This window comes from Tachyglossus aculeatus, chromosome 4 (assembly GCF_015852505.1).
Source record: "Tachyglossus aculeatus isolate mTacAcu1 chromosome 4, mTacAcu1.pri, whole genome shotgun sequence".
NCBI classification, from domain to species: Eukaryota; Metazoa; Chordata; class Mammalia; order Monotremata; family Tachyglossidae; genus Tachyglossus; species Tachyglossus aculeatus.
In genome coordinates this window covers 55,297,511-55,324,023 of record NC_052069.1, presented here as the reverse complement: position 1 = coordinate 55,324,023, position 26,513 = coordinate 55,297,511, and the positions used below count along the sequence as shown (strand labels likewise).

At 42.0% G+C, this 26,513-nt stretch overlaps 1 protein-coding gene across 2 annotated transcripts in view; it reads right to left on the bottom strand.

The window, feature by feature from the left end:
* Window positions 1-1,293: 1,293 nt before the first annotated feature.
* The window catches only part of CDC14A (cell division cycle 14A), a 212,210-nt gene continuing 186,990 nt past the window's right edge, over window positions 1,294-26,513 (bottom strand). The window contains exon 15 of one of the 2 annotated variants that reach the window (XM_038745362.1): window positions 1,294-1,653. In XM_038745362.1, the coding sequence (XP_038601290.1) occupies window positions 1,605-1,653 (49 nt within the window). In that variant the 3' untranslated portion in view covers window positions 1,294-1,604. The remainder of the gene's footprint in view (window positions 1,654-26,513) is intronic. The other variant, XM_038745360.1, reaches the window with a different exon arrangement.

Below are 26,513 nucleotides of genomic sequence, written 5' to 3'. Positions count from 1 at the left end.
CAGTAGACCATTTTACATAATTATTTTCACTCCTGCATACATACCATTCATTGCTCACAGAACTAATATTGTCAACATGGTTTTTCATATTTCAAATGAAATTAGTATTCCCAACAAGTAACCTTTCTATGCCCTTACTCGTTTCTCTACCTTATTTGGAAAATGAAGAATAAATATTTTAACTATTTCTTTTTCACCTTTAAGAATCTATAGGTCATAATTCTACTCATTGCTGTTTCTTTACATTTATGATTCCTTTCCAAATCCTGTTAGTGCAATTAGTTGGTTTTGTAATATATTATTTTAAAAATTCAATTTTATAAGCAAGATAAGACAAAACTGAGTTTGCATTGGTTACTGTGCACATTTTTTCCACTATAAAACAAGTTGGGTGTTATTTTTAATGCATTTTTCTCTATAATTAAGTCAAAATTCTCAGTTCTACCAAATTTAACATATTGCCCTACAATCATGTCAAAATCCTCAGTTCTACCAAATTTAACAGGAGCAATTCTGTTACAGTACAGAAATGCAAATACTTCAAGTGTCTTTGAGGACTGTTCATTTTGTAGTAGTTCACAGTAGGACAAAGGACTTTAACAAAATAAAAAAATCACTTGCTCCTGTTAATATTTAAATCAATAATTAAGAACAGCCATGAAAGAATTGAGAATGAATATACGTCTATAAGGCATTGATTCATTTTTGCTTAGAGAGTTAATTTTGGTCAAAATCTGTATCGGTGTCTTGATCGCTCTGAAAAATATCTGTAAAATTTTTCCCTTCTTTGACTTGAAATTTCTGTAATGGCATGTGTGACTGAAGAACACAGGCAAATTATCACTGAAAGAGCAATATACCAATCCAGCAAAGCTGTGTCTCTCTTTTTAGAACACATGATACAAATGTAGTTCAAAAGAGTATATATGCCATACCCCGAGGAGAAATATTTGGTTCATCCTAATCTACAAGTAGTCATTTTAAAAACTCCTTAAAAAATGACTTTAAGTCAGAGTGTTTTCTAAAATGAGCCTAAATGGTCCCAGACCTGGGATACTGAATGGACCCAAAAAACCACTATTCTCCACCCACCCACTCTCCTTCCCTCCCCCGCCACTCTTCCTTATATATAAAAACATTTTTGTACATCGCAGATAAAACCACGCTTCACAAATCTAAAATATAGATTTTTGGTAGCAAATGGCAAAGGAGTCTAAATCAAAATATATTCTAGTCTTACAGAATATATGTATTTATAAATTTAGCAAAATAGTCTTTATCTTGACAATACATACATAACACTGTGTACATAAAATGTGAGCATAATTGTATTACTGAAATGTTAGAAACAACTCTTCAAAATGTAAAATCCTGTGTTGTGTTTTGGTGTTTGTTTTTGTTGTGTTTTTTTTCCAAACAAAACTGTTCCATCTCTACAAATAAAACTTTCAGTGCATTTGCAGTAGTCATTAACCAGAGTCTTCTGAAAACCAGTCTCTCATTGATGTCTCCCAAGAAGGATCTCCTCCTCCCAATAAGCGGTTTTTTCCCCTTTACATTGCTCCTCCACAAGAAGAACTGTGTTTCTAAGGGATGACCAGCTTTCATCGAAGTAGTAAGACTTTAGTACTGAACATATTCAGACTGAAGGGACTGTGCAGAGGAGAAACAGAAACTGTCATTAAAATTCAACAGATGCACATTTCATACCGGTTGGTCAGACATGCAATATCGATTTCCAAACCAAGACGCTCTGGGTCAGTTATTCAAGACCCATTTCCCAAACTAAAAGTTAGAAGGACAAAGGAGTAAGGGGAATTTGCTCACATAATTTGTTAATTTATCTTAATTTGCTGAAAAAAAGGAAAAGCATTAGAACAGGTAAATTATGCAGGTCTTTGGTTTTTACTACAGTAGCTAGTTAAAATGATGCCAAATATTTTCAAAATTAAGTCAGTCAATGGTATTTATTAAGTGTTTACTATGTGCAGAGCACTGTACTACGTATTTGGGAGAGTATAATACAATACAGTAAGTAGAAAATCCCTGACAAATTCATTCATTCAATCGTATTTATTGAGCAATAACTGTGTGCAGATCACTGTACTAAGAGCTTGGGAAGTACAAGTCAGCAACATATAGAGACGGTCCCTACCCAACAACGGGCTCACAATCTAGAAACGGGCTGGGAATTAAGAAGCAACAGTAAATCTGTTGGTAAGGTTTACTTCAACAGCCTCTAATACTCAGTTGTAATAACTGAAAAGCCCAATTTCACAGAGGAGAAACATGTCTTCACATAAACTATGGTGATTATTTCTAAGGAAAACTAACAACTACTTAAATCAAATTCTTCAAGATTTTCCTTTTAAGTGAGGAGTTCATGAAAGTCCTTACCAGAGAAAAGTACAGACAATAGCACAGCCTCTTAAAAATGATCTTGAGGGAAAAGTACAGGGGAGGCTGCTGATACGTTAACTTAATTACTATTGCTAGCTCTTTTCAATAAAAGTGAGCACTCTGACTAGTGCATAATCTTCAGTTTGCAAAATGACAAAGCAAACATCCAATTTTAGGCTAAGTAAAAAATGCTAAGGAACACAACCAGAAATGTACAGCAGGAAAATGATGAAGATGGATGGCTATTCTGGATCACTTAATTGAGCAAGAAATATAGCAGATACCACTGAAATTCAGTCAAAATATTCAGAAATATTCCTTCTAAATTCTGAAGTTCACAGAGGAACTTTATCCTCTTCCAAGTTTTCCCTGTTGGTTTTCCATTGTTGGCATGTTCGGGACAGGTAATGAATATAAAAAACTCTGATACACTACTCCGTTTTCCCCCTATACGTTAGCTTTCCAAATACTGTACAGAAGCCAGATTTAAATCCAGCTCTGTTTTGCTGCTAGTGTAGGCATCAACTAAAATCAAATGTTCCCTATGCACCAGTTAGAGAATGCATATGTTCTTTCAAAAGATCTTACGTCAAGCAAACAATTCTGGAAAAACTCTCAATCTATCAATCAGTCGTATTCATTCATTCCACCGTATTTATTGAGCACTTACAGTGTGCAGAGCACTGCACTAAGCGTTTAGGAGAGTAAAACGTAATAGCGTTCACTTCAAGTTTATCCTTTCCTGCCTTAACTCAGCCCTCTCTGCCAGAAAAAACTATTTCTCCTCCCTTGTTGACACCCATGCCCATCATCCCCGTCAGCTCTTCCGTACATTCATCTCCCTTCTCAGGCCTCTGGTTCCTCCCCCTCCTCCTTCCCTCACCCACAACCATCTGGCCTCCTCCTAAAATTAAATCCATCAGGCCTGACCTCCCCAAAGTCACTCCCCCTGCTTCTCCAACCCCCCGGCTCTCAACACTCTCTGCTACTCTCCCATCCTTCCCAGCAGTATCCTCAGAGGAGCTCTCCTCCCTGCTCTCAAGTGCTACTCCGGCCACCTGTGCTTCTGACCCCATTCCCTCTCATCTCATGAAATCTCTCGCTCCGTCCCATCTCCCCTCCTAAATTTCCATCTTCAACCGCTCACTCTCCACTGGTTCCTTCCCCTCTGCCTTCAAACATGCCCATGTCTCTCCCATCCTAAAAAAACCCTCTCTTGACCCCACCTCACCTTCTAGTTATCGCCCCATCTCCCTCCTACCATTCCTTTCCAAACTCCTTGAACGAGTCGTCTACACGCGCTGCCTCGAATTCCTCAACACCAACTCTCTCCTCGACCCCCTCCAGTCTGGCTTCCGTCCCCTACATTCCATGGAAGCTGTCCTCTCAAAGGTCACCAATGACCTCCTGCTTGCCAAATCCAACGGCTCATACTCTATCCTAATCCTCCTCGACCTCTCAGCTGCCTTCGACACTGTGGACCACCCCCTTCTCCTCAACACGCTATCTGACCTTGGCTTCACAGACTTCGTCCTCTCCTGGTTCTCCTCTTATCTCTCCGGTCGTTCATTTTCAGTCTCTTTTGCAGGCTCCTCCTCCCCCTCCCATCCCCTTACTGTGGGGGTTCCCCAAGGTTCAGTTCTTGGTCCCCTTCTGTTCTCGATATACACTCACTCCCTTGGTGACCTCATTCGCTCCCACGGCTTCAACTAGCATCTCTACATTGATGACACCCAGATCTACATCTCTGCCCCTGCTCTTTCCCCCTCCCTCCAGGCTCGCATCTCCTCCTGCCTTCAGGACATCTTCATCTGGATGTCTGCCCGCCACCTAAAACTCAACATGTCCAAGACTGAACTCCTTGTCTTCCCTCCCAAACCCTGCCCTCTCCCTAACTTTCCCATCTCTGTTGACGGCACTACCATCCTTCCCGTCTCACAAGCCCGCAACCTTGGTGTCATCCTCGACTCCGCTCTCTCGTTCACCCCTCACATCCAAGCCGTCACCAAAACCTGCCGGTCTCAGCTCCGCAACATTGCCAAGATCCGCCCTTTCCTCTCCATCCAAACTGCTACCCTGCTCCTTCAAGCTCTCATCCTATCCCGTCTGGACTACTGCATCAGCCTCCTCTCTGATCTCCCATCCTCGTGTCTCTCCCCACTTCAATCCATACTTCATGCCGCCGCCTGGATTGTCTTTGTCCAGAAACGCTCTGGGCATGTTACTCCCCTCCTCAAAAATCTCCAGTGGCTACCAATCAATCTGTGCATCTGGCAGAAACTCCTCACCCTTGGCTTCAAGGCTGTCCATCACCTCGCCCCCTCCTACCTCACCTCCCTTCTCTCTTTCTACAGCCCAGCCCGCACCCTCTGCTCCTCTGCCGCCAATCTCCTCACCGTGCCTCGTTCTCGCCTGTCCCGCCATCGACCCCTGGCCCACGTCATCCCCCTGGCCTGTAATGCCCTCCCTCCCCACATCCGCCAAGCTAGCTCTCTTCCTCCCTTCAAGGCCCTACTGAGAGCTCACCTCCTCCAGGAGGCCTTCCCAGACTGAGCTCCCTCCTTCCTCTCCCCCCTCCCTCCCCACTGTCTTACCTCCTTCCCTTCCCCACAGCACCTGTATATATGTTTATATGTTTGTACATATTTATTACTGTATTTTATTTATTTACTTGTACATATCTATTTATTTCATTTTGTTAATATGTTTGGTTTTGTTCTCTGTCTCCCCCTTCTAGACTGTGAGCCCACTGTTGGGTAGGGACTGTCTCTATATGTTGCCAACTTGTACTTCCCAAGCGCTTAATACAGTGCTCTGCACACAGTAAGCGCTCAATACGATTGATTGATTGATTGAAAAGGGTTGACAGACATGTTCCCTGCCCACAATGAGCTTACAGTTTAGAGGAGGAGTCAGACATATAAATAAATTGTGGGTAGGTACATAAACACTGTGGGGCTGAGAGAGGGGTGAGTAAAGGGAGCAAATCCAACTGGAAGGGTGAAGCAGTAGGGAGTAGAAGAGTCTCCTCTAAGAAGCTTTCCTTGACTAAGCCCCCCTTCCCATTCCCAGAGCATTTATGTACATATCTGTTATTTATTTATTTATATTAATGTCTGTCTCCCTCTCTAGACTGTAAGCTCATTGTGGGCAGGGAATGTGTCTGTTTATTGGTATTCTCCCAAGTGCTTAGTACTGTGCTCTGTGCATAGTAAGCGCTCAATAAACATGACTGAATGAATGAATGAAAGAGGAAATGTGGGCTTAGTCAGGGAAGGCCTTTTGGATTTGTGCCTTCAGTAAAGCTTTTACTTTGCATTTATCTGTTTTCCTCTTTTATATTTTCATATTGTTTTTATTTCTTCCTCATGTGTCCATCACCAGTCTCCCTTCCCTCTTTATTCTTAGATTGTGAGTCACCTAGGGGGTCGGGGACTTAGTCTAATTCTCACTGATGTATTCATTCCCAGCACTTAGTACAGTGCTGTACACACAGAAAGCGTTTACTAAATATTATAACTACTACTAAAATCAGGTCCTACTCTTCAAGTAAATCTTAACAGCTAAGAGCTTTGGTATGGCTATAGTCTACTAAGGCTTTACTCATTTATATAACAAAGAAATGAAAAATCCCCACATGACCACTACTACTATTAGTAATAGTAGTAACAGTTAATAGTAATAGTGATAACAGTTAATAGTAATAACAGTGGGATGTTGAGAGGTTACTGTGTGCCAAGGACTTACTAAATGATGAGGTAGATAGAAGATAATTAGGTTGGACGCAATCCCTATCCCACATGGGGCTCACAATCTAAGTAGAAGGGAGGCCAGGTACTGGATCCCATTTTAGACATGAGGAAACTGAGGCACAAAGAAGTTAAGTGACTTTCCCAAGGGAGCAGAGCAGGCAAATAACAGAGGGGGACTAGAACCCAAGTCCTCCGACTCCCATATCTGCGCTCTTTCCATTAGACCATGATGCTTTAAGCAGCATGGCGTGGTGATCAGAGCATAGGCCTGTGAGTCAGAATTTCATGGGTTCTAATCCTGGCTCTGCCATTTGTCTGCTGTGTGACCTTGGGCAAGTCACTTCACTTTTCTGTGTCTCAGTTACCTCATCTGTAAAATGGGGATTGAGACTGTGAGCCCTATGTGGGACAGGGACTGTGTCCAACCTGATTTGCTTGTGTCCATCCCAGCGTTTAGTACAGTGCCTAGCAAAGAGCTTAACGAATATTATTATTATTACCATGAATATCTGAAACAAAATTAGAGTTAATTATACAAATATAGATGGAGTTGGCTTAACTGTCCTATTACACTGAATTTGTCAGGCAAGGTAAATCTAGGAATCCTTCTTGCATTTTGGGGCTTTTTCTGGGTTAAACTGAAGTAGTCTGAGTAACGGTTTCTCCTTGTCCTTGTCAATTTCCCTTACTGTCTCTGTTGGCTAGCATGCAGGAGAACAGTTTAAGGTTTCTGGCCCCACAAACGAGAACTTAAAAAATGTCATTCCTGGGTCAGACCAATGATCATGCTGCATCCCGTCTCTGATGCTGGCCCCAAAGATTGTTTGGAGGAACAGTGTCATGGCTGCTCACTTTGATATCCATTCTAATTTTCTAATAACCCAATATGAACCACTTGTCAACAAATTGTTCTAGACTCTTACTGAATCTTTCGGTAATTTCTCCCAGCCAACTTTCCTGTAGTGATACATTACCTTGGTCTACAATGACTGAAGAAGTGTTTCCTTGTTTGCTTGGTACTTTTTTGTGTCCAGAGTGCCCCCTCAGCCCAATATGGAAATTGGTGAACAAATTCATGATTTTATAATATCACCCTGTTGTCTTTCCTTATCCCAAAGCTGTTCTATTCCCTTGATCACGTTGGGTGCTCTTCCCTGAACCCATCCCCAGCTCCGTTATACTCTTCAAATCCCTTAGGCACAGGTATCAGCTACTGCTTCTGGCTTTTCTTTACTCCTACTTATTGATATGAAAAATCCATGCAAACAAAACTCCCAACCACTGTGTGCAAGTTCAAGCTTCTAGAACAGATGGTTGGTAATTGAGCAATTCATCCTGATTGTGCATCTCAGCCTGGATTGCATCTGTAAACATTTATTCTTTCTTACAAAAATCTACAGACAGCAAACAAATTAAGGGCCACAGATGTAACAAATGATTTTTTGAAATACTGAGACATAAACAGGACTTTGTTCTTCTCTATGGGGCTACTGTAATGAATTGTTGTCTTTTCCTGATTAGGGCAAAGCTTGTATCCTCCTTCATAACTGTGCTCCCTTCAAATCCATTTTTCTTACCCCTCTGATGACTATCAGTTGTTTACATTAAAATTTAATTTTTTCCCCAATGAAACGTCCTAGAGCAATTTGATATTTGTGATGTCAAGCTTGTTAGTGTAATTGCAAAGAAATAATTTATAAAAACACACTAAACCTGTGAAATTAGAAATCCTTAAACAAATTTCATTTTCAAAGGATCACTCTTCAGCCAAAAATATGCAGAAAAATGGGGCTTTCCCAAACATTTTCTTAGATGTCCTTTCCTTCCAAGACAGATGGAATGAATTTTCAGAACTCAAAATTATTTCATCTGTTGAGCTGAATAACCCCTAAGGCAGAAACCACTAAATGGTTAATAGAGCAAACCTACATCTCTTTTAAAAATAGCTTTCTTAAACAGGAACTAGTAGTGCTTCTTTAGGTAAAATAACTAGAAAACAGAAACAGGGCTGGTATAACTTTATGGATTTCAATCAGTGAGGGTGTTCAAAAATAAGCTTTCTCCAAACTCACCTTTGATAATGCATCATAGCCTTACTTAATTGCCCAACATCAGAGGTGGTTTTACTTTACCATTCAACATCTAACACCAGAGTAAGGAGAAGTGGGGAAAGGTATGTATGTGGGGAGTTGAGAGACAGCAGGTATCTTACAAGTGTTCTTGAGAAAAGAGTTCACCTCAGATCACTGGTCATCGTTTATAAAGGAGAAAGCAGGATTAGATTTTACTTCTCACTATTAAATCCAGGAAACGACTTTTAGCTTCACATAATGGATCCACTGCTGAGTGTAATTCAGGGAAGAAGTGTGGCTGTGGGGAAGCAGCATGGCTTAGTGGAAAGAGCCCAGGCTTGGGAGTCAGAGGTCGTGGGTTCTAATCCTGGTTCCACCACTTGTCTGCTGTGTGACTTTGGGCAAGTCACTTAACTTCTCTGTGTCTGTTACCTCACCTGTAAAATGGGGATTAAGACTGTAAGCCCCATGTGGGACAACCTGCTTACCTTGTATCTACCCCAGCGCTTAGAAGAGTGCTTGGCACATAGTAATCGCTTAACAGATACTGCAATTATTGTTATCATTATTATGTAACTACAACATCTACTAGTTTCAACTAAATCAAGAGGATAGAATACTTTCTTTTTGTTTTTTTTAAAAGTTTGTTATATGTGTCCCGGGTTCACTTCTATTAAGTCTCAGCTGCAAAAATCAACTTTTTCTACAGTGGAAACCAGACCTTAGAGGGCCTGAAACAAGTCCAAGGAGTTTCAAATTTCAGATAATATGCATCCAAAGAAGGTGGCAAGTTCATTGACTTCATGTGTTTAATAATAACGGTTAAGAAACCCCCATTTCACAGAAGCCTAGAAGTCACAAATATCTCAATAAAAGCACATATAGAGAACTATGAGCAGCCTCTCCTGGCAGCAAGAAAAGTTGGAGAACCCTTAAAATAATGATATATACCTTTTATAAATGACTATCAAAGCTATTGCTGATCATACATACATAAACAAAATCACCCCCCAACTGTAAAACAACGCTTCTGATTCCTGATGATGACTTTTATATATTATATTAATTGCATTTATTAAGCGCTTACTATGTGCAAAGCACTGTTCTAAGCGCTGGGGAGGTTATAAGGTGATCAGGTTGTCCCACGTGGGGCTCACAGTCTTAATCCCCATTTTACAGATGAGGTAATTGAGGCACAGAGAAGTTAAGTGACTTGCCCAAAGTCACACAGCTGACAAGTGGGGGAGCCGGGATTTGAACCCCTGACTTCTGACTCCAAAGCCCGTGCTCTTTCCACTGAGCCACACTGCTTCCTATAATAATGACATTTATTAAGCACTTACTATGTGCAAAGCACTGTACTAAGTGCTGGGGAGGTTACAAGGTGATCAGGTTGTCCCATAGGGGGGCTCAAAGTCTTAATCCCCATTTTACAGATGCGGTAACTGAGGCCCAGAGAAGTGAAGTGACTGGCCCAAAGTCACCCAGCTGACAATTGGTGGAGCCGGGATTTGAACCCACGACCTCGGACTCCAAAGCCCAGGCTCTTTCCACTGCGCCACGCTGGTTCTCTTTTATTCTTTAATATGTATGTGGCTAAAAAAGCCTGATGCATGACTAATACCCCCTTCTGTTTTTGTACCCATGTAAAGGTCACTCTTTATTATGAGGTTGCATTTGCTGCCTAAATAAACTATAACACTAATGTGAGGCTTAGTGGATAGAATACGGGCTTGGGAGTTCGAAGGGTCTGGGTTCTAATCCCAGCTCTACTATATGCCTGCTGTGTGACCTTGGGCAAGTCACTTCACTTCTCTGGGCTTCAGTGAACTCATCTGTAAAATGGGGATTAAGGGTGTGAACCCCGGGTGGGACAGGGACTGTGTCCAATATGATTAACTTGTACTGACCCCAGTGCTTAGAACAGTGCTAGGCACATGGTAAGCGCTTAACAAATACCATCATTATTATTAATGGAAAATTAACTTGGAAATTGAGGCCAGGAAAAATGATTTCTGAGTTTCTAACACAGCAGATTTTGTGTCAAAACACAATGCCAACACAGGGCCCATTCCCTGCCAGCAGAGAAAGCCTTGACAGGAATACTTGACATAAAACAATCTAAGAAGTTCAGGACACTTTGTTCTCTTTTGGAAATTTGTGCCTGTTTCGGCAGGATATGTGGGTAGTGGATTAACACACTCTCTAGATAATATTTTTTTCTTAGGTACACTAGTTTTCTAATCAAGGTAGAAGTCTAGTTTTTATGGATACATACACTATACAAAGTGATAAATTAAACCTGAGTGGCATTTCTCTCCAAAATAATAAATTCTAAAGAAAATAGGCAGACCTCAAATGTGTCAGAGTTAGAGCCAAATGAATTATGTGAAGTTATAAATTTGAACCATGACCAGCTCTGATAATTATTTTTATGGCATTTGTTAAGCACTTACTATACGCCAAGCACTAAGTTCCTGTTCCACATAGAATTTAAATTGTTCCACTAAGTAGTAGGAGAGAGAAAAGGCACTCAATCCCTATTTTAAAGATAAGTTAACTGAGGCACGGAAAAGTTAAGTGATTTGCCCTAGGTCACATATCAGGCAAGTGGAAGAGCCAGGATTAGAATCGAGATTCTCTATATGTTGCCAACTTGTACTTCCCAAGCGCTTAGTACAGTGCTCTGCACACAGTAAGCACTCAATAAATACGATTGATGATGTTGATGATGATGATGATGATTCCCTGACTCCCAGACTTGTGATCTACCCACTAGATTCTTTTCATCTGTGTTACATCCTCCCAGTACATCAAAATCCCTACTGATCATCCCCAGAGAGTCCCAATGTAGGGTGTACTGTAGTGACTGCTATCCATTTGCTACACTGTTTGCATTTTTCAATTTTGCCAAACCCTGAAAAAAATGGGCACATCGCTTAAGAAACCATCAATGCACTACAACTCTCTAAATCAGGCCGCATTTCTAAAAAGGATTCGAGAAGTATCTTTTAGTAAAAATGTGTCCCAAGCTACTCATACATATTTTTAAAAAACTACATTTGTTGAGGAACAGGTTGCCATTGATTAAGATCAAAGTGGATTTTACTTTATACCATATTTCCTCACCTAATTTCCCCACTGTTTGGTATAATTTGTGCGGCCCCCAAAACAGGGGCAGGGGTATTACTGGGGAATTAAGTTTGGCAATAAGAGGAAAGGAAGAAAAAAAGAGAAGAAAATAAAAGAAGCAAAAGAAGGGAATAAAGAATAGAAAGATAAGAGGTCATTTAATTCTAATGCACTCTCCCAAGATCTGTCAACTGTAAGCACAAATTAAGGTAACCTTCTCTTATTCTCTCGGAGCTCACCCTTTTCAAAGAAGAAACCCCCCATCCTTCACCTGTATCTGAGGCTTATTCACATTCTCACCCTTTTTTCTTTCCCTACCCCAATGTATTTCATGTTCTGATCCTTTCCCTCTTCATAACCCACTGCACCCAAGCAATTTTGAGAACCTGTATCAGCAGCTTTAGCTTGTTCTGACCCCTCTTCTCCTCCTACTTCAAAATGTGCCTCTATCACTACTTATCAAAATAATCTTGATTTCCCTTCTCAAAAATGGGGGGGGGGGGGGAGAAGATTATGCATTAGAAGCAATTTTCAAGTAAATAAGCATCTATATTAAATGCTATATGTACAGTAACAAAGTCCATTTTCAGCAGTCTGTACTTGCTTTAAGTTTTTAGGAAAAGCTTTTTACTAGACAACTTTTGTACCTATGTATATTCTCATTGTTTCTATGTCAACAGACTCTCTCAAAAAAGTTTCATTATTGAGCAATTTATAGTTATCCACAAAACATGCATAAATAACATTCCCAATAAAGTGCTCTCAACTTTAAAAGCATTTGCTGTTACTATCAATCAATCAATCAATCGTATTTATTGAGTGCTTACTGTGTGCAGAGCACTGTACTAAGTGCTTGGGAAGTACAAGTTGGCAACATACAGAGACAGTACCTACCCAACAGTGGGCTCACAGTCTAAAAGGGGGAGACAGAGACCAAAACCAAACATACTAACAAAATAAAATAAATAGAATAGATATGTACAAGTAAAATAAATAAATAAATAGAATAATAAATATGTACATATATACATATATAAATAAGTTACTACTTGAACACAATGTTTTGATTTACATCACTGCCCCACTTTTCTCCATAATTTTAGCAACCCCAAAACAGTCAGGGAACTGTTCTGTGAGGCATTAAGTCTAGCAATAAGGGAAGCGAGAGAAAAAGGAAGGGAAGGAAGGAAAGGAGTGGAAAAAGTGGAAATTAAGAGGGGACTTGAACTACTTCTCTTACTTCTACTGCACTCTCCCAACTGCTGCATAAAATACGGTGCTCAAGCAATCAATTAATGTTATTTACTGAGAACTTACTATGTGCAGAGTACTGTTGGATGAATTTATACACTCTCCACTCCCTGTTGCCCAATTCTTACCCTCCTTCTCCTTCTTTCCTGGCCCATAGCAGTCTTAGTGAATTAATTCCCCTTTGTTCCTCTGCCACACTTCTGCCCCGCCTCCTCCCCTTGTACAACTATCATGCTCACCATTATGTGGTACAAAAGATACTTTATTTCTGTCTCAAAAAATCGAGGCGGGGCATTTAAGAAATAGAGAAAATTACGCGGGTAAATATGGTATATAGCACAGCAAGAGGGTACGCCTTTCAGGCAGAGGCCTTGGGAAGCTGATGCTCTTAAGGAGGAAGAATGAAAACAGCAGTACCTGCAAATAGAGCAAGGGGACACTTTATACACAGGCTCAATGTGGCAGGGACTATTAATCAATCAATCAATCGTATTTATTGAGCGCTTACTGTGTGCAGAACACTGTACTAAGCACTTGGGAAGTAAAAGTTGGCAACATATAGAGACAGTCCCTACCCAACAGTGGGCTCACAGTCTAGATTACTGGCCTTTCATCGTTCTTTTCAACCATTCCTGCCATACAGATAACAACCACCACCAGATATTTCAAGGTCAAACATGAATAGCAGAGATCACTGGGGAGGTGGGGGGTGGTGTGTGTCATATGTTAGTTTAATGCCACTTAAGGTTTAGCTGACGTTATTGGAACCAAAGAATAAAGCTGAAAAAGTTTCTATTATAATCACCTCTGAGGGGTGTATAAGTTCCCTGTGCTGCAATTTAGATGTTTCATGGATATCGGGATTTTAATAAGCGATCCAATTTTTTTATTAAAATCTATACAAAATATTCCCCCACCTTCCTACATGATTTTTATATAGTCTTTCTGGAGGAATTTAATATGTGCTTTTCAACAGTTATAAAAAGCTCAATTGTTGGATGACAGATTGTTGACATCCAACTTGACTCAGCCAATCATTACACAATTGACTTTCATTTGTTTAAGCCCTGTAACTCTATTGGTGAAAATTCTGCTGAAAGCTCTCATTTTCACCCCCATACTTTGTCAGTGAAAAGTTTAAGTATCCCAAACATAATAAGTGACCCATAATTACAAAATACCTACAAGATCTTCAGGTTGCAAACTATTCAGCATGCCCTAGTGGAAAGGGCACAGGACTAGAGCCAGGAGACTTGGATTCTAATCCTGGCTCTGCCATTTGCCTCTAAATTAACCTTGGACAAGTCACTTAAACCCTCTGTGCCTCAGTTTCCTCAAAAATGAAATGAAGATTATGTATCTCTTCTCCCTCCCCCTTAGATTGTGAGCTCCATATGGGATAGAGACTGTGTGTCTGATCTGACTGCATTTTATCTACCCCAGTTACTTGCTTAACAAATAACATAATAATAATAATTATTATTATTGCTGCCTACTTATGGGACTTTCACTGTGCATACAATACAAGATGAAACCAAAAGATTCACTTTATGGGCACAAAATGGCACAACTTCAAATCATGTAGCATAATTTTTTTTAACAGTACTTTTTAAGCACTGACTATGTGCCAGGCACTGTACTAAGTGCTGGGGTAGATTCAAGCTAATCAGGTTGGACACAGTCCCTGTCCCGCATGGGGTTCACAATCTTAATCCCCATTTTACAGGAGAGGTACTGGAGGCCCAGAGAAGTTAAGTGACTTGCCAAACATCACACAGTAGACAAGTCTCAGAGACAGGAATCAGGTCCTTCTGATTCCCAGGCCCCTGTTCTATCCATTAGACCATGCTGTTTCTCTATAATAATAATAATGATGGCATTTATTAAGCGCTTACTATGTGCAAAGCACTGTTCTAAGTGCTGGGGGGATACAAGGTCATGAGGTTGTCCCACGTGGGGCTCACAGTCTTCATCCCCATTTTACAGATGAAGGAACTGAGGCCCAGAGAAGTGAAGTGACTTGCCCAAAGTCACACAGCTGACAAGTGGTGGAGCCGGGATTTGAACCCATGACCTCTGACTCCATAGCCCGTACTCTTTTCCACTGAGCCATGCTGCTTCTCAATTATGGCCTGAGGAGTAACTGTGACAGACAGACCAACCTAGTATGCAGCAGTCAGAAATGATGTGGCTCTCAGGTTTGGAAAGCAAAATCACAACAGCACCAAGTTCTGCAGAGTTTTTAGATGTAAGCATGGTGGAAAGTTTGGTCTCGCATCAGTCTTTTATGCTACACCTGCACAAATAGTTATCAGTGTAATAAGTGTAATCTTAATAGCTATAAGTGTAAGCTATAAGTGTACTCTTTGAAGAGGAAAAAATGCTACATAGCAAAACCCTGTGCTAAATCATCCAAATTTACATTTATTTTGCTATTTCCATCTTTATATTCTGGACCTTTAAAGTTTCTACAAATTCCTAATTTTTTTAAATCATGAAAAAAATGTACATTCTATGGTGTTCTCTCATTTCTTGTGTCATAACCTTGGGGGCTTTTGTGGGGCACTGTCGTTGGTATCGGTATGACCTTTGGTACCTGTTTTGTACTTCTACTTCAGCCAACACTGAAAATTAGCAAGTTTTTCATTTTTCTGGAAACAGTAAAAATAATCACAAGCAATATTCTAGTTACTAATTTCCCAAAATTCATATTCCCATCATTTCTCTCTAGTTCCCAGAAATTGGAAAAAGAAAGACAGGTACACACAAACACACACACCACACAGAGCAAAATCTCACTAATTTGAACTACAGAAACAAGGATGGATACAGGGTTTGGTCTGGGTGACTTAAAATCGTGCACTTAAAATACTTCTACAGTAGAAATGTGGGTTTGAATTGCTGTGTGTGTTTTTATGCATCTCTGTTATCAGTTTAAGCTTATCTTCCTAGTGTCTACACTGGTCTGTTTCCTTAAATCCGCATGAGGCACCTAGAGATTCAAATGCTCTGATTCTTGCAGCTTCTGCACATCATCTGTTATTTGACACTTTAATGAGATTTTATGAATTACAATGCATATCAAACATCTCCTTTCAATTAATATCTACTTTCCTAAGGCAGGAACAGAAAGGGCAAATCAATTAATCAATCAATGGTATTTATTCAGCATTAATATAATGCTCTACCCACAGTAGGGCTGGTATTTATTCAGCACTTACTGTGTGTAGAGCACTGCATTAATCACTTGGGAGAGTGGAGTACAACAGTTGGTAGACACATTTCCAGTCCACAAAGAGCTAACAAAGAGGTGCAGGGGAAAAATACTGGTCAATTTATGATTAATTTCAAGGTAGTCAGAATTTTGAAATTATATAGTTTCACATTAATCAGGCAAAACACCATGACTTCATTTCTTCAGAGCTGAAAATGTTTGCTACAAATTCTTAACGTTTACGACACTCCTGAGGCAAACACAGTGGAAGCCTTTCATAAGGTAGAATTTGAGGCCTAGTGATCTGTTAAAGGGCAACTGGGGGTTCCTGAGCTACCCAATTTATAGTGCCACTGGTGTCCTCAGGACCTTTTTAGATTGTAAACTCGTTTTGGGTAGGGAACGTGTCTACCAACACTGTTATATTGTACTCTCTCAAGCACTTAGTACAGTGTCCTACACACAGTAAGCATTCAATAAATACGATGGATTGACCCACAGCAACCTAGACACCCCTCCCCATTCTGTTGGTGGAAGGGCACCAGCAGGCTGGCAGTGCCAGTCCTTGCATTCCACGGGCCCAGAAATGAACCAGCTCTGTGAGAAATTCCAGAGACCCGCAGCACTAGCCCCTTGGCTCTCATCTACCCTAGCCACCTCCGCAGAAGCAGGAGCACAGGAGCCGTGGGTGTCTCTCAGGTTCCCGTGGCGCTGCTTCTGGTTTTTTTTTCCCCAGCCTGAGGTGGATTCAGACAGTGGCTAAAAGTGTGAATCTTTCTGTCTGGGAGGGGCAGGCTAGACAGAGCAGCCTATGTGGAGCCACAGTAGAGGCAGCCAGGCTCTATTTGGCTTCCACTGCATTCCCCATCCACACCATACACCCAGGGGGAAGGAAGAAACACTGGACTCAAAATTTAGGTGATTTGCCTCAGATTTCCCAGTGACTCAGTGGCCCTTCATCACTCAGCATCCCATGGCTTTATCCAGCAGACAGGCAATTCCTCAACTGTCCCCACTGAATAGTTCTCTAATGACAAAAGTGACTAAAAGTCCCACCCTTCTATCCCATTTTACATGGAGCAATACATATTCTGTGGCAATTTGTGGCCTGAGGAAAAGAAACTTTATGTCCCTGTCTCTTCCTGTCCCCATCTTGCCCCATTCCATTCCAAGAGGACTGGAAACCTTTGAGGAGAGGCTGTCAGAGACAGACCAAAGACTCTGAGCTGGAAATTCCTGCTGCCTCCTACCCTAGTAGGAGCTTAAACTGCCAAGTCATTAAGGACCCCTGAGCTACAACAAGAAAGGATGGGCTTGAACTCTGAGTCTCCCTAAGGAGGTGTGCTCACATGTCAGCTCACATGTCTGTGTGTGCTTCTTAGTTCAAAGGGCCCCAGGGACCCACTGTAACTCTGCTAGGAGCTGCTCCCATTTGAAATGGGAAGTGACTCCTTTCCAGTTCACATTTCTCATGAGTGAACTGCAGCTGTCAGTTTCAGTGATCCTCACTGATGGCATGCCAGTAAAAAAGGGAAACTTTAAGAGCAGTTTAGTTTCAAATGAATCTCCTGAGAGTGTCCCCCCACACCTCTTTCTTGTGCTACCATGTTTTCTGGCTCCATTTGGCTGGCAGAGGGAGACACAGGCATGAAGGTGGGGTCGGGGGGGGGGGGAGGAAGGAAAGAGGAAGAGGGGGAGAGGGAAAGACAGAGGGAGGGAAAAAGGGGAGGAGGGAGGAAGGGAGGGAGAGAGGATGAGCTTGGTCTGCACCTACATAGAGCAGGCTGCATCGAGCAGGTGAGAGGTAAGAGGTAAAAGTTGTCCAGCTGAGCATGTAGAGAGCAATGCACAAGGCTTCCTCACCTCTGATCTCCCTCCCCTCCTTTCATTACCACTCCTGCTCCCAGGAAGGTGAAACTGCAGGTACCGAGACTAGTGGTGCTGGAGGACAGGGAATGTATCTGTTTACAGTTGTACTCTCCCAAGCGCTTAGTACAGTGCTCTACACACCGAAAGCGCTCAATAAATACTACTGAATGAACTGAATGAGTAAATGGACCACCGGACAGGTCTTGGTGCAGGTCCTCATTCCAACTGAGGGACCCAGGAAACCACACAGCACACCAGCTCTCTGCTTCAGTAGAGAGCCCGGGGAAGGATAGGGAGAACACTGAGCTCAACTGAGCCCGATGAGGGTTCTCTGAATCAATCAATGGTATTTACTGAGCGCTTATTCTGTGCAAAGCACTGTACCAAATGTTTGGGAGAGAATACAGCAGAATTGGTAGACTGTTCCCTGTGCACAACGAGATATAGTTTAGAGAACAAACTCCACCCCACTTAACAAACCAGCAGTGCCTCCCTTAGCTTCAAGTTTTGCTGTTCTTGCAATATCTGGGAAGGTGGGTAGGTGGTAAGAGCTCCTCAAAGTTTGGTGAGGGGGGCGGGACTGGATATGGAGGGGCAGCCATTGGGCTGAGGCTGGGAAGGTCAGTTCAATTCCCCAAGGTGATGGAGAGGTGAAAGAGAAGGAAGGAACTATAATTCCCATTTAAAAAACCCCTCAGGTTAGCTCTTTTTCCTAGTGCAGGGGTAAGATGACCGAGGGAATAGGTCCTTAGACTTGATGACAGCTAGAAAAATAAACCAACAGGATGAGGAGCAGGAAGAAGAACAAACAAAGGGCAGCAGAGAGAAATTCAGGAAAAAGAGAAACAAGTAAAGAAGCATAAATAAAGTGGGAGCTAATGAGGATAAAGGGGGCAAAAGGGCCCAATAGCAGAAGAAGCAGCCTGGAGAACAGGAAATGTGAGAGATAGGGCATAAGAAGCAATGAAAGGGAAGCAAGGGGAAGGGAAGGGAAGGAAATGAAGGATGAGAAAACAGGTATCACAGAGGAAAGGGGGAACAGAGTGGAGAGAGAGTGGATATGTAGACTTCCCAAAGTGACAGAAGCATTCATTGATCCCTAGTAGATATATTTGTTGGTATGATGCCAATTTTGAAACCACACCCAGTAACCTGGCTTAATAAAAGTTCCCTCACAGTAGACTGTGAGCTTGTTGTGGGCAGGGAATGTATTTGTTGTTGCATTGTACTCTCTCGAGCACTTAGTAAGCACTCAGTAAATATGACAATGAATGAATGAACCTGTCACTCCTCAAAACAAAAAAACCCCAAGAGACCCTTAACAGAGTCTTAAAATTCCACAGAGCAGATCCTCTTGAAATGGTAACAAGGGATTGCCTAGTTTCTTGGGCTGTGGGTTTTTGCGGTTTTCTTTTTTCCTTTTCGCAGAGGGGAAAGAGGAGGAATTTTAAAATCATTTGATTAATAAGGAGAAGGGAGCAAGATTTAGAATTCCACAATACTGCTTCCTGCCCTACTATCTCTTAGTGGAAAGAGCCCGGGCTTGGGAGTCAGAGGTTGGGGGTTCTAATCCCGGTTCCACCATTTACCAGCTGTGTGATTTTGGGCAAGTCACTTCTCTGTGCCTCAGTTACCTCATCTATAAAATGGGGATTAAGACTGTGAGCCCCACAAGGGACAACCTGATTACATTGTATCTACCCCAGCACTTAGAACAGTGCTTGGCAAATAGTAAACGCTTAACAAATACCATCATAATCAATACAAAAAAATCTGCAGTGGTTGCCTATCCATCTCCACATCAAACAAAAACTCATCACCACTGGCTTTAAAGCTCTCCATCACCCAGCCCCCTCCTACCTCACCTGCCTCTCTCCTTCTACAACCCAGCCCACACACTTCGCTCCTCTGGTGCTAAATTTCTCACTGTGCCTTGTTCTCGCCTGTCTCACAGCCAACCCCTGGCCCACGACCTACCTCTGGCCTGAAACGTTCTCCCTCCTCAAATCTGCCAGACAATTACTTTCACATCTCTTCCAAAAGGACTTCCCAGACTAAGCCCCATTATTCCTCATCTCCCACTCCCTTCCGTGTCACCCTGACTTACTCCCTTTGCTCTTCCCAACTCTCCCCACCCCACAGCACTTATGTATATATTTGTAATTTTATTTATTTGTATTGATGTCTGCCTCCCCACCTAGACTGTGAGCTCATTGGAGGCAGGGATTGTCTCTCTATTGCTGTATTGTACTTCCCCAAGTGCTTAGTAAGTACTCTGCACAGAGTAAGTCCTCAATAAATACGACTGAATTGAATTTGTGGGAAGCAGCATGGCTTAGTAGAAAAAGTATAGGCCTAGGAGTCAGACGACCTGGGTTCTAATCCCACCTCTGCCGCTTCATTCATTCAATCACATTTATTGAGCGCTGTGTGCAGCACATACAACAGTGCTCAGCGCTTAGAACAGTGCTTTGCACATAGTAAGCGCTTAACAAATACCATTATTATTATTATTATTATTACTAAGTGATTGGAAAGTACAATTTAGCAACACATAGAGACAATCTCCCCCTTCTAGACTGTGAGCCCGTTGTTGGGTAGGGACTGTCTCTGTATGTTGCTGACTTGTACTTCCCAAGCACTTAGTACAGTGCTCTGCACACAGTAAGCGCTCAATAAATACGATTGAATGAATGAATGAATGAATTGCTACCCAACAACGGGCTCACAGTCTGCCTTCTACATGACCTTGAGCAAGTCAATGAACTTCTCTGGGCCTCAGTTCCCTCATCTGTAAAATGGGGATTCAATACCTAATCTCCCTCCTATTTACAACGTGAGTTTCAAGTGGGACCCTCTGCTTATATCTACCCTGGTGCTTAGTATAGTACTTGGCAAATGGTCAGTGTTTAACAAATAGCATTATTATCATTATTGTTACTAACTTCTCTGTGTCTCAACTGTGAAACAGGTATTCAGTACCTATCCTCCCTCCTACTTAGACTGTGTGTCCCATCAATCACTCAATCACATTTACTGAGTGCTCACAAGTGAGCACTGTACTAAGCACTTGCGAGAGTACAATATAACAGAGTTGGTAGACATGCTTTCTGGTCACAAAGGGCTTACAGTCTAGAGGAGGAGTATGTAGCCTAGAGTAGATACAAGATAATAAGGTTGGACAAGGTCACTGTTCCACATGGGGCTCACAGTCTAAATCACAGGGAGGACTAATTGAGATATTTGTTAAGGGCTTACTATGCACCAAATACTGTACTAAGTGCTGGGGTAGATACAAATTACCAATGACCAGGGAAGCATCCTGGAGGATTGGAAAGTGCCCAGGCTTGGGAGTCATTAGACCTGGATTCTAATCCTGGTTACCCCACTTGTCTGCTGTGTGACAAGTCACTTCATTTCTTTGGGCCTCAACTACCTCATCTGTAAAATGGGGATATTGACTATGTCCAATCTGAGGGGCCTATATCTACCCAGTGTTTTGTATAACCCTGGCACATCACAGTGTGTAACAAATACTATAAGAAGTGGGCAGAGGAGAAAACAAATATTAAATGAGATCTGACTAGTTGCCCGTTTCTTGTTGTCAGGAATAGTCATAGGATCCTTTTTACTGTTTTAATGTGGGAAATGAAGGATTCTTAATGTGTGTAAACAAGGATTTGGAACAGAATAGTCCTTTAAGAAGTAGAAATCCAGAGGAAAGTTGACCCTTCAAACTATGGGTTTTTTTAAATCCTCACTTCATGATGAGATTCCTCCCCCAACTCCTCCCCCTCTCTGCCCCTCCTCCCCCTCTCCATCCCCCCACCTTACCTCCTTCCCTTCCCCACAGCACCTGTATGTATGTATATATGTTTGTACGTATTTATTACTCTATTTATTTTACTTGTACATATTCTATTTATTTTATTTTGTTAATATGTTTTGTTTTGTTCTCTGTCTCCTCCTTCTAGACTGTGAGCCCACTGTTGGGTAGGGACCGTCTCTATATGTTGCCAACTTGTACTTCCCAAGTGCTTAGTACAGTGTTCTGCATACAGTAAGCGCTCAATAAATACGACTGAATGAATGAATGAATGAATTTATATAAGCCTCATGCTCAGTTACTTTTGTGTCAGAATCCAGGGTCTCATGCAGACCTGGCCACAATTAACTGAAAGACAGTTCTCTTCTGCATTATCAGCAAAGATTCTTTAGATGAAGGAGGAATACCAAGAGGTGTACCAATACCACAGCTCAGTTCAGGCGTCCCTCAGACGAAAGCCAGCACTGAGTTTAAGGGAATGCCATGTCAAGGAGAAGAGATTAAAGAACTCAAAGAAAAAGGAAGAAAAATAGGTGAAAAAACATAACTGCACTAGACTCAGAGATTAAATATAGTACTTTAAACAAAGATGAAATGACAGTGTTTAATGAGGAATGAAATTATAAAAAACTAGTTAGTTTAAATCAGGAAAAACAAAAAGATGTCAGGGAAATATGACGGTAATCTGCCCGCTGATATTTTGTTGGGATTTGGATCCATGAATTTTCCTGTTCTTTTAATTTGGGTGGGATTTCTATTTTTATATGACTTTTTCCTCCTGATGACCAGTTAGCCATAAAGCATGACCTAAGCGGGAAGAGCTTGGGCTTGGGAGTCTGAGGGCCTGGGTTCTTATTCCAGCCCCACCACTTCCCTGTGTGTGACCTTCAGCAAGTCATTAAACTTCTTTATGCTCAGTTTCCTCATCTCTGAACTGGGGATTAACTATCTGCTCTCCCTCCTACTTACGCAGTGATTCCTGTGTAGAACATAGACTGTATCTGATTTGCAAATACTGTGTTTACCCCAGTGCTTGGCACAGAGTATAAACACTTAATATCACAATTATCATTATTATTTGTAACCCCTGTTTTTCCTTTGTGTGATGTTTGTTCTGTGGCACACATTTATCTGGGTCTTAGATACAATGGTGTTGGACAACTTCCAGGCTTCCAATAAATCATTTGTGTTTTAGTTCCCCTGCTTGGATTCTTCCTAATTAAGGCCTGTGTCTTTTCAGAGTTTCCTTTTCTAAAATTAAGTATCCCCATGTTCATTTTAATTGGACTTCCCTTCTCCAGATCAAGCACGTTAAAATTTTATGAGGTTGGGATCACAAATGCAAAGTGGCTTTCCCACATATGCTTACTGTGCCAGAAAATTCCTGTATGTGACCTTGCCATGCTGGCTCGAGAACTAGCTGTTCTATACAGTCTTTCATTCTTTTCCAAAAGTTCACCTCTCCCTCGCTTCCTGATGAGTTATTCAGATAATCTATGGGGGGATAATTGGTTTCAAGTACCTCACTGCTACTACCTGCCCTAGTTTTACAACTTCCCCACTGTCATCTAAGACTTCCAGATCAGTTCTCATTCTATTATAGAGTACTCCTACGGTTATCTTTTTAATTTGGGAACTTCTATCCAAAGAAATTCCCCGGTATTCCTCTTACCTTTTAAGATTTTTGAGGATATTATCATTTGACTTGTGTCTACCCCGCAAAGCCACACCATCTGTTCACCCATCCCAGTTTTTCCTCTAGGGTCTACAGCCTGGCAGGTTAGTTTCCCATTGGTTTTCCTCCCTCCACTAAGTCTCAGAGATGCCAATTACGTTAAGGTTTTCACTTATGTAGAAGCGTTTCTTTATTTGGACTTTGTGGTTTCACCAAAGCTCAGCTTTCCCATTTGATGAGCAGTTGAATCTGCCCTCTTCCCTTTCTCCAGCACATCCCTGACCTCAAATTATGACTCCCAGAGACTGGATCAATCAATCCAGATTTCATGCTTTTCTGCCTAGACCTGAAGTTTTTAGCTTAAAAACCACTATACCAGCTTTTATATTTTTCATGCTAACAGTCTGAGGCCACTTTGGTTCATGTGAAGCATGTTCCTCATGCCCCAGAAGATCCCTCTGTTCCAAAAGGTTTAACCCCCTCCTCTCTGCACCACTGTCTCACCTATCTACTGAGACCCAGAGCCCAGGGTGGTCTAGAGCTCTTCGGAGAACATCACTATGAAGATCATGGACTTGGTTTTCCTACCTGCCCATCTGAATTTGGCTGCCAGGACCTCCCTGTTCTCCTGCTCTATGCCACCGTTCCAACATGCCCCACGACTTCTGATTCCTCCCTCTAACACCCTGTCTCCAAGTCTCTTGAGGTCTGGTCCCTTAACACTTGGCTGGCAAGTCACCACTGGCTGTTTCCCAGAGGCCACGATCCCAGCCAGCTGAGTGCCTGATGACCAAATCCTCCATTTGCTTCTGCCGACCCCAAAGGCTTCCTCTATCTACCAACATTGGGCTAAGAGCTGGGGTAGACTTTAAAATACAGTCAGATCAGATACACAAGGCTCACAGTCTAAAGGGGAGGGTAAACAGGCACTTAATCCCCATTTCTAGATGAAGAAACTGTAGCTCTGAGGGGTTAAGTGACTTGCCCAAGGCTCCACAGCATCACATAGTAGAAGCAGGATTAGAACCCAGGACTCATAACTCCCAGTCCTGTGTTCTTTCCATTGCTCATTGATTTTCTTTAAGGATTTTTTCCATGGGAACCACAACACCACCCTCCACCCTTCCAAAACTGCTCTACCAAGTAGTAATAATAATAATAATAGTATTTATTAAGCACTTACTACGTGCAAAGCACTGTTCTAAAGTAGAAAGTGCTCCCCATCCCTGGCCATTGCCAAGGAAAGTGGAGCCAGGGATTCTCAAGAACCGCTCACATCATTAGGGATCCAACCCTAATTATCAGATAGGAAATCATTTCTACAATCAATGTCAACTACCAACCAAAATGTGGAAATTCAAAGTCACAGTTGTTCAGAATCTCAAGAGACCCTAGGAGGTATGTGATGACAGCTATCACACTGAACACATGAAAAATCTGAGGCTAAAAGGACAGATGAGGGGAGAAATGAAAATAAAGTCTTACAGTTCCCCTGTTTGTCACAGCCCCAGTGGTTCCTTCATCTTGCTTCTTGCTGTATGCGTTAAAACATTTAATGATGGAACCAGGAAATCATCTTTAGGTGTTGCTTCTGGGGACTGCTGAATGGCTGAGTAACATTAGCAAGCAATTGCAGCTTTCAAAAGAGAGATGATAATTGTAGCTTTTAATGTATAAGACTCCCTCTAAACTCCCCCAGCTGCTCAGAGCTTTTACGTAGTTCTGAGGGCTTCTGGTGGGCGTGAGTCACTACTCAGGTTTCAACTTCCAAGAGGTTAAAACCACAGTTCTGATCCCAAGTGCTTCAGCTGTCCTACAGCTAATTCTTTTGGAGGAATCGGAACCACGACCTACTTTACTTTGACAATAAGCCAACTTCATTAAACAATTTATATTACAGGGACTGGAGAGTCGGAAAGCAGAAACCCCCCTCCATCCTACTTCATTTCACTTAAAAGGCAAATTCTCTATCCCCCTGTCTCCTCAAAGTTAGCAAGTCTTTTCCATTCTAAGACGTGTTTTGGCTATAACTTCTGCTTTCCCTCATGATCTAGATAAAATCAGGTGGAAATTTTAAGGGATGCTCTTCCCACAAGGCTTGTTCTGGTATAACATATTACCCAAGTTGGCTCAAGTAGATTGGCTAAGACAGATTTGGTGTAGACTCAGTGGACAGGAACCGTGTCTACCAAAACTGCAGTAGTGTACTCTCCCAAGTGCTTAGTACAGTGCTCTGCATACAGTAAGTGCTCAAAAAATATCATTGATTGATTGAAAAATGGTTCTGTGTAAGTCATAAGACATTGGTTGGGGCATACACTCTTCTACGTTTCCCAGACTTTGCCTTAGTCATACTGCACTGTACCCTGCAGTACTTTACATGTTTTTTTAATGGTATTTGTTGAGAACTTACTATGTGCCAGGCATTGTACTAAACACTGGGGTAATTACAGGATAATCAGGTTGAAAACAGTCCCTGTCCCACAATGGGGCTCACATTCTTAATCCCCATTTTACAGATGAGGTACCTGAGGCCCAGAGAAGTGAAGTGACTTGCCCAAGGTCAAAGAGCAGACAAGTAGTGGAGTCGGAACTAGAACCCAAGTCCTTCTGATTCCCAGGCCCATGCACTATCCACTGGGCCATGCTGCTTCTCCCACACTGCCCTGCTACTTGCCTGCTGGGTGACCTTGGAGGCTTAGAGAAGTTGGTGACTAGCCCAAGAGGCAGGGCAGTGCGGGAGAAGCAGCATGCCCTAGTGGATAGAGGACGGGACTGGAGATCAAAAGGACCTGGGTTCTAATCCTGACTCTGCCACTTGCCGGCTGTGTGACCTTGGGCAAGTCACCTTACTTCTCTGTGCTTCAGTTACCTCATCTGTAAAATGGGCATTAAAGAACTATTCTCCCTCTCCCTTACACTGTGAGATCCATGAGGGGTAATGACTGTGTCCCAACTGATTATATTGTATTTGCTCCAGCACTTAGTACTGGCTCAGCACAGAGTAAGCACCTAACAAACGCTACAATTATGGTTAATGATAATTATGGCATTAAGGGCTCCCGATATACTATACGCCGGAGTAGATAATGAGACCAGACATAGTCCCTGTTCCACATGGGGCTCACAATCCACCTTATCCCCTTTTTACCAATGAGGAACTGAGGCCCAAAGAGATTAAGCGCTAATTTCCTCTTCTCCCATTCCCTTATGCATCACCCTGACTTGCTCCCTTTGTTCATTTCCCCTCCCAGCCCCAAAACGCTTAGGTACATATCTGTAATTTATTTATTTATATTAATTTCTGTTTCCCTACCTCTAG